This window comes from Pristiophorus japonicus, chromosome 10, assembly GCF_044704955.1.
Source record: "Pristiophorus japonicus isolate sPriJap1 chromosome 10, sPriJap1.hap1, whole genome shotgun sequence".
In the NCBI taxonomy this organism is placed as follows: Eukaryota; Metazoa; Chordata; class Chondrichthyes; family Pristiophoridae; genus Pristiophorus; species Pristiophorus japonicus.
Window position 1 is genome coordinate 34827255 of NC_091986.1, and position 15111 is coordinate 34842365.

General features: G+C 43.7%; 1 protein-coding gene across 2 annotated transcripts in view; it reads left to right on the forward strand.

Annotated features, from left to right (window-relative positions):
- Positions 1-232: 232 nt before the first annotated feature.
- Positions 233-15111, forward strand: part of LOC139274964 (protocadherin-9-like) — a 621496-nt gene continuing 606617 nt past the window's right edge. For both annotated transcript variants that reach the window (XM_070891750.1, XM_070891751.1), the window contains exon 1: positions 233-4003. In XM_070891750.1, coding sequence (XP_070747851.1) covers positions 974-4003 — 3030 coding nt within the window. In that variant the 5' untranslated portion in view covers positions 233-973. The remainder of the gene's footprint in view (positions 4004-15111) is intronic.

Sequence of the window (15111 nt, forward strand, 5' to 3'; positions counted from 1 at the left end):
GTGCCTGGGACCAGATCCTGCCACGACTCACTGGCTGTCGGTGCATGACATCAGCCTTGCAGCTCATTAGGAATTCTGCACAACTTTCAAGGCCGCCGCTGATGATTGACGGCCGCTCCGTCCAATGGCTGGGCTCCTCCCTCCTCCAGCAGGGGTGGCGGGCAGCCAATGGGCGCCGGGCCCGGAGGCGGGATCAGGAGGACTATACTCACTTGGGCTGATTGAGAGTTAGGGAGAAGATTCAGTGGAGAGACGTGTATGTGTGAGAGAGAGAGAGAGAGAAGGGGAATAGGGAACGGATGAGACGAGAGAGAGCCGATTCAAACTCCTTTGCCTGCTACAACTCGGTATAGCTCCCAGTAATTCTTTGCATCTTTTTTCCAAAAAAAAAGAAAATCTGGAACTGCAATTGCTGCATTTAAGAAAACTGAGGATTTAAATCGGAAGGGGCTAAAGCAGGAATATTCTGCAGTTGGGTGTAGTATGTGCTTTATACTGGCAACTTCTGTTGCGATGCAAACTGTCGCAATAGTGGGATAATTGCAAATTGCTGCCCCCTCGCTTTCTCAGACTACGGTTGCGATCAAATATAAATGATTATTTTCGTTCGGTCGAGTGGCATTTAAGAAGGTTCTGCAGGCTGCTTCTCGTGGTTGGAAACTGGATGCATCCTCCGGCTATTTTGTGCACTGTGTATTCTAAACACTGCACCGAGGGAAGGAAGGAGAGAGAGCGAAATCTCGTGTCCGCCTGCCTGTTCCTTCTCTGCAGAAATCTTCGCCAGGCTGGAGAAAAAGCACCAAACTTCTTTGCAGCAGGGATGGATCCAGGGGCTGTTTGCAGCAGCGGGTAGGTACTGGCGACCCGTGCACAATTAGAAAGGGGATCGGAGGGGGAAAAAAAAAGTCTGAAACGTGTGAATAAAAATTTGGAAGTGATAACAGTTAGCTGTTCAATATATAACCGTGGAATTATGGACCTGCGGGATTTCTACCTGTTTTTCGCCCTGGTCGCTTGCCTGACGGTGGACTCTGCCCTGGCCCAGGAGCTGGTGTACACCATCCAGGAGGAACTGCCTGAAAATATCCTGATCGGCAACATCCCCCGGGATCTGAACATCTCGCACCTCAATGTAGCCGGCGGCGGCGGTGCCAACCTGATCTACAGGCTGGTGTCCAAGGCTGGCGAGATCCCACTGCTTCGGGTGTCCAGCAGCAGCGGCGAGATGTTCAGCACCTCCAGCCGGGTGGACCGCGAGAAGCTGTGCGCCGGCACCTACAGCGACAGCGAGTGCTTCTTCGAGATCGAGGTGGTCATCCTGCCCAACGACCACTTCAGGCTCATCAAGATCAAGATCTTCGTGCGCGACGTGAACGACAACGCGCCCATGTTCCCGTCGCCGGTCATCAACATCTCCATCCCGGAGAACACCTTGGTCAACAGCCGCTTCCCCATCCCTTCGGCCACCGACCCGGACACCGGCTCCAACGGGGTGCAGCACTACGAGCTGCTCAACGGCCAGAGCATCTTCGGCTTGGACATCGTGGAGACCCCCGAGGGCGAGAAGTGGCCGCAGCTGATCGTGCAGCAGGACCTGGACCGCGAGCAGAAGGACACCTATGTCATGAAGATCAAGGTGCAGGACGGGGGCAGCCCGCAGAAGTCCAGCACCGCCATCCTGCAGGTGACGGTGAGCGATGTCAACGACAACCGGCCGGTGTTCCGGGAGAGCCAGCTGGAGGTGCACCTGCCCGAGAACGCCCCGGTGGCCACCTCGGTCATCCAGCTGCACGCCACCGACGCCGACCTGGGAGCCAACGCCGAGATCCGCTACCTCTTCAGCCCGCAGGTCAGCCCCGCCGTCCGCCGCCACTTCGCCCTCAACAGCACCCTGGGCCTCATCACCGTGCAGCGGCCCCTGGACCGCGAGGAGACGGCCATCCACCGCATGACGGTGCTGGCCACCGACGGCAGCTCCAGCCCGGCCAGGGCCACGGTCATCATCAACGTGACCGATGTCAATGACAACCCTCCGACCATTGACATCCGCTACATCATCAGCCCCATCAACGGCACCGTCTACCTGTCCGAGAAGGACCCGGTCAACACCAAGATCGCCCTGATCACCGTTTCCGACAAGGACACCGACGTGAATGGCAAAGTGGTCTGTTACATCGAGAAGGAGGTGCCTTTCCATCTGAAGGCGGTCTATGACAACCAGTACCTGCTGGAGACCTCGGCCTTCTTGGACTATGAGAGCACAAAAGAGTATAGCTTCAGGATTGTCGCCTCCGACTCGGGCAAGCCCAGTTTGAATCAAAGTGCCCTGGTGAAAGTTAAGCTGGAAGATGAGAACGACAACCCGCCGGTGTTCAGTCAGCCTGTCATCGAGCTGTCAGTCCCCGAAAACAACCACCGTGGTCTCTACTTGACCACCATCAGCGCCACCGACGATGACAGCGGCAAGAACGCCGAGATTGTCTACCAGCTTGGGCCCAATGCTTCGTTTTTTGACTTGGATCGCAAGACCGGGATCTTGACCGCTTCCAGGGTGTTTGACCGGGAGGACCAGGAGCGCTACATTTTCACCGTGACTGCCAGGGACAGTGGCAATCCTCCCCTTCAGAGTCAAGCGGCCGTGATTGTCACAGTGCTGGACGAGAATGACAATAATCCCAAGTTTACCCACAGCCACTTCCAGTTTTTTGTCTCTGAGAATTTGCCAAAGTACAGCACGGTGGGGGTGATTACAGTGACCGACACGGATGCTGGGGAGAACGCGGAGGTAATGGCATCTGTGGTTGGCGACAATGATAATTTCATTTTGGACCCGTTGAGTGGAGTTATAAGGTCCAACGTTTCGTTCGACAGAGAGCTGCAGAGTTCATACACCTTTGAAGTCAAGGCTGTAGACAGGGGGAGACCGGCCCGCACCTCCATTGCCAAAGTCACCATCAATGTCATAGATGTCAATGACAACAGTCCCGTGGTAATCTACCCGCCCTCAAACTCTTCATTTAAACTTGTCCCTCTCTCTGCTATCCCTGGTTCTGTGGTGGCAGAAGTGTTTGCAGTGGATGTTGACACCGGGATGAATGCAGAACTCAAGTACACAATTGTCAGCGGAAATAACAAGGGCTTGTTTCGAATTGATCCTGTGACGGGCAATATTACTTTGGAGGAGAAACCAACAGTAGCAGACCACGGCTTGCATCGTTTGGTGGTAAACATCAGCGATTTAGGTTACCCCAAACCCTTGCACACCCTTGTACTTGTCTACTTGTATGTAAATGACACTGTAAGCAATGCTAGTCACATTTACGAGCTAATTCGAAGGACTATGGAGACTCCCCTAGATAAGAACATTGGAGGCATCACCGAGCCATGGCAAAATGAAGACTACCTTACTATAATGATTGCCATAGTGGCGGGGGCTATGGTTGTGATTGTGGTCATCTTTGTTACTGTCCTGGTGCGGTGCCGGCAGTCATCGAGGTTCAAAGCCACACAAAGGAACAAACAGGGCGCGGAATGGATGTCTCCAAATCAGGAGAGCAAGCAGAACAAAAAGAAAAAAAGGAAGAAGAGGAAGTCTCCAAAGAGTTCGCTTCTAAACTTTGTTACCATCGAGGAATCCAAACCCGACGATCCCGCCCACGAACCTATCAATGGGACCATTACCCTTCCAGCTGAGCTGGAGGAGCAGACTATAGGACGCTTTGACTGGGGCCCCGCACCACCGACTACCTTTAAGCCCAACAGCCCAGACCTAGCGAGGCATTACAAGTCTGGCTCTCCGCAGCCCTCTTTTCATCTAAAGCCAGACACGCCCATTTCTGCGAAAAAGCATCACGTGATTCAGGAGCTCCCTTTGGACAACACCTTCGTTGGGGGTTGCGACACCCTGTCCAAGCGTTCGTCCACTAGTTCAGACCACTTCAGTGCCTCAGAGTGTAGTTCCCAAGGAGGCTTCAAGACAAAGGGTCCATTGCACACCAGACAGGTAACCGAGAGCTTTTACTGGTCTGTCAGTATCTCGTTCAAAGTCACACTTCCCCAGCACAAGCAAGGGCCAAATTACAGCACTGGCAATTGCCTGCAGAAATCTATAGAAATGATTCCATTGCAAATGTAACTTTTTTGTTCTGAAGTGAATTGTCACCCGTGTCCAAGCTGTAGAATGGGTAGAAACTAACAGTTATGATTCTCCATACAAAGCAGTTTATTTTTTCTGGGCCTATTAATTTCCCACTAATAAAGACTTAAGTGCAGCTGGCTTCAAAATTATTTGATTGCATCTAAACAATTAGGAAAGCAAGTATGGCCTGTAGATGGCACTGGAGCACTTTCTGGTTATCAGTGGCACGGTGCCAACTACAGTCTATATCGTGGGGGAAGGTGAAGGAAAAGAGAGGCTGTTGCTTACTGATGATTATACTGGAAAGCACCAGATAGTTGTAGTTTGATTGATATTTACAGATGTCTGAATTTATAGTTGTAGTTTTGTTTTGTGATGAACTTTGGAATGTTGTGGTTTTATATTATTACTATACATACTCGCCCAGTGCACGAGGTGAGGCATTGCAGAAAAAATGCTTCTCAGCTGGAGAACTACATCTAATTATGTTTCCTGTTATTCTGAATAAGCTAGAGTTTAGGAGAACATTTGAAACTTTGTTAATTATTTCATCCATATATATAGCAACTATTTTCACATTACTTCTGGTTGATTATGAATACAACCATTTAGAGTTTATGAGCACTCCACCTCACTTATAGTTTGAGATACTTCCCTTCTATAAAGGATGCCTACGTGGTTTTTTCCGTGACTTTCTACATATTATTTTGTCTACATACATGTGATTTGAAGTATTCAAGATTGGGGAAAAAAATTGATTTTCAAAATCAATTTAAATTGCAATAGTGTGCAATATATCCAAGGTCTGATTATGGTCCCAATATAATGCTATTACCATGTATCAATGATTGATCATCTTTAAGCAGTAAATATTGATAAGATTTGACCCAGGCACACTGAATATCTTTATTGCCTACAGCCAAAACATGAATACTTTTGAATGTTCAGTTTCTGTTAAGTGTAAGGTACATAGACACAAGACTTGAGAGAAAAAGGCTAGATGGCGATTAAGAGAGGAAGTGTTTGTATGCGTATGTGTGCAGATATCTCAGTAAAGTCATATCACAGTACTTTCTCCGACAATTCCTTCTCGTACTGAAGCACTTGCTTTTTCCTTGGTGAAAATTCAGGTTTTGCTTTCCCAAAAGTCAGGTGTTCTTCCTGCAAAATCGAAGTCAGCACAGAGAATTTTTCAGTTATATCATCGGGGTCAAACATTCCATTTATTTGGCCTCAACCAAAATATTTCAGGACATTTAGCACAGATTTCTGCTGCCTTTTACAACCAAGCACGTGTAGTTTTAAAGTATGCAACTGAAATAGCTGACTTTGTCAAAAAAAAATCAGTTTGTAATGTGCTTTGGTTTTGAAAATATCTTACTGTCTGCACAATATTGCTATCAATCCCCATACTACTACTGAAAGTCTACATGGCCTCTATGTTGGGACGTTGCTGCCTGCTCACTGACTAGTATTGAGCGTGTGGTGACTGCCACTTTGAAACAAGAGGCATGATAACCTCCCATTTAAAACTATTTAAAATCTCATTAAAAGTATTCTCACACGACATGCTTTATAAAATGAGGGTTTATTTTGGAGAAGCTGCTTAAAATCATGCACATTTGTGTATGAAGGAGAAAAGTTTAAAAACACGAAGGCAGAATATTATCTGAATGGCGGCAGGAAAAGGGGAGGTGCAACAAGACCTGGGTGTCACGGTATATCAGTCACTGAAAGTTGGCATGCAGGTACAGCAGGCGGTGAAGAAGGCAAATGATATGTTGGCCTTCATAGCGAGGGGATTTGAGTATAGGAGCAGGGAGGTCTTACTGCAGTTGAACAGGGCCTTCGTGAGTCCTCACCTGGAATATTGTGTTCAGTTTTGGTCTCCTAATCTGAGGAAGGACATTCTTGCTATTGAGGGAGTGCAGCGAAGGTTCACCAGACTGATTCCCGGGATGGCAGGACTGACATATGAGGAGAGACTGGATCAACTGGGCCTGTATTCACTGGAGTTTAGAAGGATGAGAGGGGATCTCATAGAAACATATAAAATTCTGACAGGACTGGACAGGTTAGATGCAGGAAGAATGTTCCCGATGTTGGGGAAGTCCAGAACCAGGGGACATAATCTAAGGATAAGGGGTAAGCTGTTTAGGACTGAGATGAGGAGAAACTTCTTCACTTAGAGAATTGTTAACCTGTGGAATTCCCTACCGCAGAGAGTTGTTGATGCCAGTTCATTGGATATATTCAAGAGGGAGTTAGATATGGCCCTTACGGCTAAAGGGATCAAGGGCTTTGGAGAGAAAGCGGGAAAGGGGTACTGAGGTGAATGATCAGCCATGATCTTATTGAATGGTGGTGCAGGCTCGAAGGGCCGAATGGCCTACTCCTGCACCTATTTTTTATGTTTCTATGTTTACAAGTACAGCATTAGTTATATTATTAAATATATTGTACATCAGTATTAAAGAAAACTGGAAGCTTGGGTAACTCACTTCGCTTCCTAAGCTGGTCAGTACATTTGTAGCTTTGATGACCAATATGACTGTTTGCAAGGACTTCTAATGCAGACGGTGCAATCTCATTCCCAGGTAATTTATTGTAGTGTTTAAAGTAAAAACATAAGTAAAGTTTAGTTATAATGGAGAAAGTAATAATCAACTATATAACCCTTACTTAAACTTGCCATGAATGATAAGACAAGCAATATCATCTGCATTGGACATGTTGGGGGTGGGGGAATGCATATATGATATAGCAATAACTAAGGCTATTTTAACCGTATGAGGCCCATGGTGTTAGTCGCACAGTCCAAAATAATACACAAATCAGAATTTTCCATTCCTGTGACTTTATGAAAATAATTCATTGGGCAATAATGTGGTGCTCAGTATCGGGTGATTTCCAATTTTGGGAGGGTTACACACTCTACTTCTGATGATTCAAAGTTTCTTGCACTTTAAAAATATCAAGTTATCCAATCCTTTGAATTAAACATTGTAAAAATATGGCGCTTCAAACAAAATTATAAGACAATTAGTAACTTTCGGAGTAGACTGTATGCTGGTCTCCTACAGAAAGCTAATCGGTTCTCATTTGCTTAGTTCACAGATACTTTCAGGTGAGTGTTGATTTGACAGTTCTGCATGTTTAAAGGGTCGGTTTTGAGTTCGTTTGTGAAAGTGACTTGTAAAGTGCTCACGGGTTAGTTGATGGATGTATAAAAATGCAGCACAGGTTAGCACAGCAAACTGAGCAAACGAAATCGGGACCAACCTGAGATCGCTTTCCATAGTCACAGACTGATTTTTGCTACGATTACCCGCGTTAACAGATTTTTGTGTGGCTGGCCAAAATCACAGACTGAAATATATTATTGTGAGCCAGTGGTTTGGAGTACTTTAAGAAGCGCGTCTGAAGTATATTCTTTTGAATGCGAAACTTCATCAATTTGAAGTTGGCTTAAAAGGGAAATGACACCAGCTTCCTCTACTGAGGTGGTGCTCCGCTTTCAAATCTTTTTTGATGCATGGAATGAAAAGTGAAACGGACTTGTATTCCATGCAGAAAATAGTTACAAGATATTTTTCTCATCTTCGGACTCCAAATGAACAGAATGAAGTAAGAAAGAATGAGACCATGATGGTTGCGATAAGACGTGAGACAGCGAGAATATTTAAGCAGAAGCAAAACGATGGGCTGAAGCCTTTTGCAATGCTGTGATAGCCAGTTGCACTATCGGTACCAATTCAAGGGGGTTTTAAGTAATTTCACCAGAATTACCCGCAGCCATGCTTTCTTGGTGAGGCAGCTGTGTTCACCTGTTACCTGCAGGGTGTAAACATTGATCGGTTTTATTAGTAGAAAAGAAGACTTTGCATTTCCAAGACATTCTCACCATAGCTACATAAGAACATAAGAATTGGAGCAGGAGTAGGCCCTATGGCCCCTCGAACCTGCTTTACCCTTCAGTAAGATCATGGCTGATCTTTGACCTCAACTCCACTTTCCCGCCTGATCCCCATTTCCCTTAATTCCTCTGGAGTCCAAAAATCTATCTATCTCAGCCTTGAATATACTCAACGACCGAGCATCCACAGCACTTTGGGGCAGAGAATTGCAAAGATTCACAACCCTCCTGAGTGAAGAAATTCCTCCATCTCAGTCTTAAAAGGCTGACCCCTTATTCTGAGACTGTGTCCCCTAGTTATAAACTCTCCAACCAGGGGAAACAATCTCTCAGCATTTACCCTGTTAGACCCCCTCAGAATCTTGTACGTTTCAATGAGATATAAACATATCACCAGGTAAAGCTGGTACTCGTGCGTTGCTTAACTGAGGGACACATGCAGACGGAGAATGTTTGGGTGGGGCTAGATTTGGAATCTCTGCCTCTTTCAAGTAAAAATTAAGGTGAAAGTTAAAATCGGGTGAGGGTTGTTTTTATTTAATGAAATGACGAGTTATTTCCAAGTGATCTATAATTAGAGTAATATTGGGCTCTATTCTTTTGCAGAATCCCGCACAGTATTCCCAAAAGTATGAGATGGAAACTTATTATGGTTTAAACTGAGCAAAAGTCAGTTCTCAAAGGGGTTAAGATGGCTCTCATCCGACGCTTGCCCATCCTGAAATTCACCAAGTGCACACTTAAATTGTTGGAGAAATTCATGACCAATATGTTGAAAGGCTACATGTAAACGTAGTGCTCATGGCTCGACTCGCACTGTAATTGGAATGTTGCCTCTGTAAACAGGGATTTATCCAGCGAATATGATAAAGGCAACAGCTGCTCACGTTTAAGCTTGTGGGACATGGTTAATTGGGACATCTCTTTATAGGCGACATCCTTGAGATGATGATTTGATGCCCGTCATGTTTCAATCGATACCAATGGCTTTTTATCAGGAGAAATGAAGTGGGAACTGGAATTATTTCAGTCTTCTACCAAGATGTTTCTCTTGAAGCTGTAGCATCAATGCAGAACTGTATCAATGTTGCCATGACCTTAGTGAATGCAGTAAAATGCTCTGTGTGAATCGTCCAAATATTTATTTATGTTACGCAGTTGGATGTGTTCCTACATATGGAGTAAAATCAGCCAACGGATTTGCAAAATATATTTTATTTCAATGCAGCTTTGGCTAAAATATTATGGGCGGAGTGTTACATCGTTGTTCCTGCAAAAATGACATGCCAACGAAGAGCAGACATCTTTTAAAATCTGCTCTCCTCGGAGCAAGGGAGTTCACTAAATCATATTAATCAGGGATTACATTCTTAACAGACCCATAGGATTGGGGAGAGTTGAAAGGATTGATGGAGCTTAACAGCAGGCTACCCAAGGAGAAGATCCAAGCAGCTTCTCCCCAGCTCTGTTCGAGCAGCAGAGAACTGAAACTGGTTGCCAATCATTGCTCTTGGATATTTTGAGCCAGTCTTTTCCCTTAAGCTGTGTCACACTGAGTGGCTGGAAAAGATTTTGCGGAAGTGCTTATCAGTAACCAGACACCACACATTTTACTGCATCTGAAAGGACTGGTCTTTTGGGACTTGCTGAGAAGGGTCAGATAGTCATGTCAGTGTTGGAAAGGGCGAATTTATAAATATTATTATACAGTATTCAGAGACATTGGCTTGAATCACGATGTACATTTAAATATATCCAATTATTATACACTTGTATTTATTTTATCGCTGTTTTTACCATTATTATATTTAAAAATGTATGCGCATATTGTGGTTGCAGATTTCTGTACAAAATAAAGTATAGCTTGATTATTAAATTTATTTTATACCATTGTCTAATTTATAATTTTGTGTATGTTTTTTGTTGCTGTTTATTCATTTTTGTTGCCTGGGCCTATAGTGATTTTTTTTTGTTCTGATTTAAATTTTTGGTTATCGGTGACATTTTGATGTGATACTTTTCCTACTTTTCACACCAGTGCACATTCTCGTCTACCTTAGCACAGTTGCCCAGGCCCCGTAAATAAGCATTGGGTTTGTGGCCTGATATATCTTCAGTTGTTTGTCGATGAGGGAGCTTAAGAGCTTCACGTTCTCTGCCACGTTCTGTGCCTCACACTGCTACACAGTCCGATCCGGTGAGTTCAGTAAATCACTGACACTTATAGTTGGCTTCGAGATAGCAAAAAACAATTACATTACCTTTTACAAAAATAAAACCACAAAAACATGACCGGATTGGTGTCCGCCCGTGTGCTTTTTACTATGTTGGAAGATCATGCGTAGGAGCCAATTGCTGGTGACGGTGTTGTATAAACGCACTGGAAATTAAATTCATTGGGATCTAATTTTATGGAACTGCATCTGTCATGGCGATGGCATGAGGGAATTGTTGAATGCGAGTAATAAAATGTAATGGGTAGGGAGGGTAGCTAATACTCAGAACAGTAAAGAAAGATGGCCTGTTGAGGGATACAGATGATGTTTTTTCATTTTCATTGCTGGACATAAAATTAACAAATTAGAAATTATTTTAGCCACAACTCCAGTGCAGTTCCCGCCCCCATGCAAGCATAGAATTCAAACTGTTCGCTCCTATTTCGAGAGTTCAATCCAAGCATGACGCCCTTTTTTCAAAAAAAAAAGGAAGCACTTATACAGCATCTTTTGCAACCTCAGGACGTCCCAAAGTGCTTTACAGCCAATGAAGTACGCTTTGGCGTGTAGTCACTGTTGTAATGTAGGAAATGCGGCAGCCAATTTGTGCACAGCAAGCTCCCACAAACAGCAATGTGATAATGACCAGATAAACTGTTTTTAGCGGTGTTGATTGAGGGGTAAATATTGGCCAGGACATCAGGGATAATTCCCCATATCTTCTGTGAAATAGAGTTATAGGATCTCTTTCAAAAGACAGTACATCTAAAAATATAGCGCTTCCTCAGTACTGCACTGGAGTGTCGGCCTGGATTTTTGGGCTCAAGTCTCTGGAGTGGGATTTGAACCCAAAACCTTCTGATTCAAAGGTGAGAGTGCTACCCACTGATCCCCAGCTGACACACACTTAAAGTCATGGAATAATTGAATGATACAGCACACAGGGAGGCCATTTGGCCCATCGGGCCTGCGCTGGCTCTTTGTTAAAGCTATCCAATTAATCCCACTCCCCTTCTGTTCAAAACTAACATTGTACCCAATTATCTAATTTTGAATACTCCTATGTGCTAAATGGAATATGGCAGCTTGGTGCTTATGATACAGGACTAGTAACCCAGAGGCTGTTCAAATCAAATGATTAAAAACATTGTAGTCCATTCATTAATTTTACTTGCAGCAGACAGCTGGAGACTTCAGGGCTGATCATTGTGTATCTGAATTTTGTATGAACTCAATAGTTTTATTGTGTTTTTTGATATCCTTGTTTGGATTGAGTTGCTGAATGAACTGGGATTTATTACAACAAAATGCAAATTGCCTATTTTTGAATGCAGTTTCTAAAAATTCTTAGCCAAGGATAATCCTGATCCCAACACAATATTGGCAAAGTAATTATTCATTTTGAAGACTTAACTGTACACTAGCTACCTCATTAATACTACAATGCAGTACTTCATCACCATTGCCGTCAAATGAAAATATATTTCATAATGAAATACCTAAACATTTGCCAACGCAGTAAGTGTGGGACTTGCATGCCATAATTGCTCTGGAATTGTACATCAGTCTTGTCAGTAGGCTTATTTAGCATATTGTACCAATACACAAAAATCATCTTTAATCTAATCTATTGTAACTTTTGCAACTTGCTGAGGGAGTGGGAGGATAATGGAATAGGGAGAGCAGAGAGGGTTGGCTGCTGTAGCTGTCAGGATTGATCTAGAGCTGGGAGGGGCACTACTGCTCCTCCTGGCTCCACATGAATTTGCAGACCTGCCCCTCTCAAAACAACCTAATGCCTCGGAGGGCTCCTAAAGCTAGTATTTGATCCCTCGTTACCATGTACGAGTGAGTACAACAACAACTTGCATTTACATAAAGCCTTCAACAACAACAACTTATATTTACATGACGCCTTTAACGTAATGAAACATCCCAAGGTGTTTCACAGGAGAATTATGAGATTAAAAAATTGACACTGAGCCACATAAAGATATTAAGACAGGTGACCAAAAGCTTGGTCAAAAAGGTAGGTTTCAGGGAGTATCTTAATGGAATGAGAGAGAGGTGGAGAGGTTTAGGGAGGGAACTCCAGAGCTTAGGGCCTTGGCAGCTGAATCACTGCAAATACTTTAGTTTACAGATAAGGTATTTTTGACCCTTGGTGAACCGATGTTCAATAAGCTATTATTTTGTAATTCATCTGCCTTCATGATTTAAAGACACGAGCATGTGTATCTGCTTCATGGGACCAAAATAGAAACAACTAAGATATACATTTCATTGGGAAAACCATAAATTGAAACAGATACTTGATCTCAGTCTAAGCTGTTCCATCACAACTCTATGGACGGCATTCAGTGCTGTCAGAGTTCTAAATTGATCAGTATCTCATTACAATGTGAGTTTCTATTGTCTGCTGTCTGAATCACTCCAAATAATTTATTTCTATTAACTAGAAGTAGGAAATAAAATAATGTTTATTAACAAGATTAGATAGGTAGGAAACTGTTTCATTTTGATTTGATTTTACAGCAGAGGTTGGGTGTAAGAGGTGGGATGACAAGTGGATGTCTCTCATCTGTGACTTTTGTTTGCACCGTTATATGGAAAGGATAACGGAGCAACAAGACAATAACAACAACTTGCATCATACCTTTAATGTAGTGAAACGTCCCAAGGCGCTTTACAGGACTATTATGAGTTAAAAAATTTGACACCGAGCCGCATAAGGAGAAATTAGGGCAGGTGACCAAATGCTTGGTCAAAGGGGTATGTTTTAAGGAGCGTTGTGAAAGAGCAAAGAGAGGTAGAAAGGTAGAGAGGTTTAGGGAGGGAATTCCAGAGCTTAGGGCCTAAGCAACAGGAGGCACGCCCACCAATGGTTAAGCGATTATAATCAGGGATGCACAAGAGGGCAGAATTAGAGTGCAGACATCTCGGTGGGGTTGTGGGGCTGGAGGGGTTTTACAGAGATAGCGAAGGGCGAGGCCATGGAGGTATTTGAAAATAAGACCTACACAACCTCTTTGTGAATATGTGAGAGGCGCAAGTCAGAGCAGGCACTGTTTATAAAGTTCCATTTGGCCATAGGAAAACAGTGAAAGAGCTGTGATGGTGATTATAAAGGAAATTTCAGTACAGGGAGGTGGGGCTCAGCAGGCATCGAGCAGCTTGGTCCCTTGATGCATTCTAACTTTTGTCTTTCTTGTAGTACCTCAGAGATCATTGGGGCAAGCTCATTAGGGTTTCATTATCTCATGGCCCAGCGCATCTCTCTCTCCTGTGCGGAACGGCAGACCACAGATACAGACCAGACGTGTGACCCAGTGGGCAGTTGATAGGAGTTTTGTATCATGCAGGTAGCAACAGCTTATCACACCTCTTATGCAAACACCTCATTCATTAGCTTGACTTTTAGCTGCGTGTCTCTCACTAGTCAGATCTAGTACGCTTTTATTTACCAACCAGCACAAGCAATATGTCACACTCTGCCCTCTTTCAAGTCCAGGAATTTGTTACACTGCTTCAGTTCACTTGACTAGTTCCAGACGTACATGCAGCATGGACAGAATTAGCATTTGGGTGACTCTGATATCCCGTTTGCATGACAGCTGCTAATTCGGTTTACTGCCAGATTTTCAGCTGTTCTGCATTAAAAGACATAACGTAAACCGTGTGTAGTGAATTAAAATGCCTGTTGTAAACTGTGTGGCCTTAATTAAAATGCGCGGTCGAAACCATGTGCCCTTAATCAACATGCATGGTGTAACCACATGTACTGAATTAAAATACATGGAGCAAACCCCGTGTAGTGAATTAAAATACATGGTGTAAACCGTGTGTAATGAATTAAAATGTATCATGTAAACTGCGTGGGGTGAAATATGTGCAGTGCAAATAGTGTATATTGAATTAAAATACACAATATGAACACATGTGGTGACTTAGGGTAAATAGCAATTACTTGCATTTATATAGCATCTTTAACATAGTAAAACATCTCAAGGAACTTCACAGGCACAATATCTGACAGAATTTGACACCGAGCAACATAAGGTGATATTGAAACAAGTGAGCAAAAGCTTGGTCAAAGAGGTAGGTTTTAAGGAGCATTTTAAAGGAAGAGAGAAAGGAGGAGAGGTTTAGGGAGTCCAGAGTTTACGGTATAGACAACTAAAGACACAGTCACCAATGGAGGGGTGAAGGAAATTCGGGATACACAAGAGGCCAGAATTGCCAGAACGCAAAGAGGGTTGTTGGGCTGAAGAAAGATACAGTGATGGAGAGGGGCGAGGCCATGGAGGAATTTGAACACCAGGATGAGAATTTTAAAATGGAATCGTGGCTGGACCGGGAGCTAATGTCGGTCAGCAAGCGCAGGGATGATGGGTGAATGGGACTCGGTGCGAATTAGGATATGGGCAGCAGAGTTTGGGTGTGCTCAAGTTTACGGAAGGTGGAAGATGTGAGGCCAGCCAAGAGAGCATTGAAAAATTGAGTCTGGAGGTAACAAAAGTGTAATAAATAGTATAAACCACTATGTCGTGAATAAAATACAATATAAATGATCTATGAAAGAAAACAGTATAAACTGTTCAGTACACTTGGATGGACAATACGTGTGGGAAATTCCCTGGGCCAGGCAACTTTTTTCCCAAGTTTTCATTTGCCACACTATAATGCTGAAACAAACACTAATATAACAATAATAAAGTTACTCACAGATGTATTACAGTAATCTTTATCTTAAAATGCAAAACTAGACACTCAGGTGAATTCCGCTAGGGGTTCTCTTGATCGGCTTTTCTGCCATTCTTTCGAAGATTCCGTGACTCTCT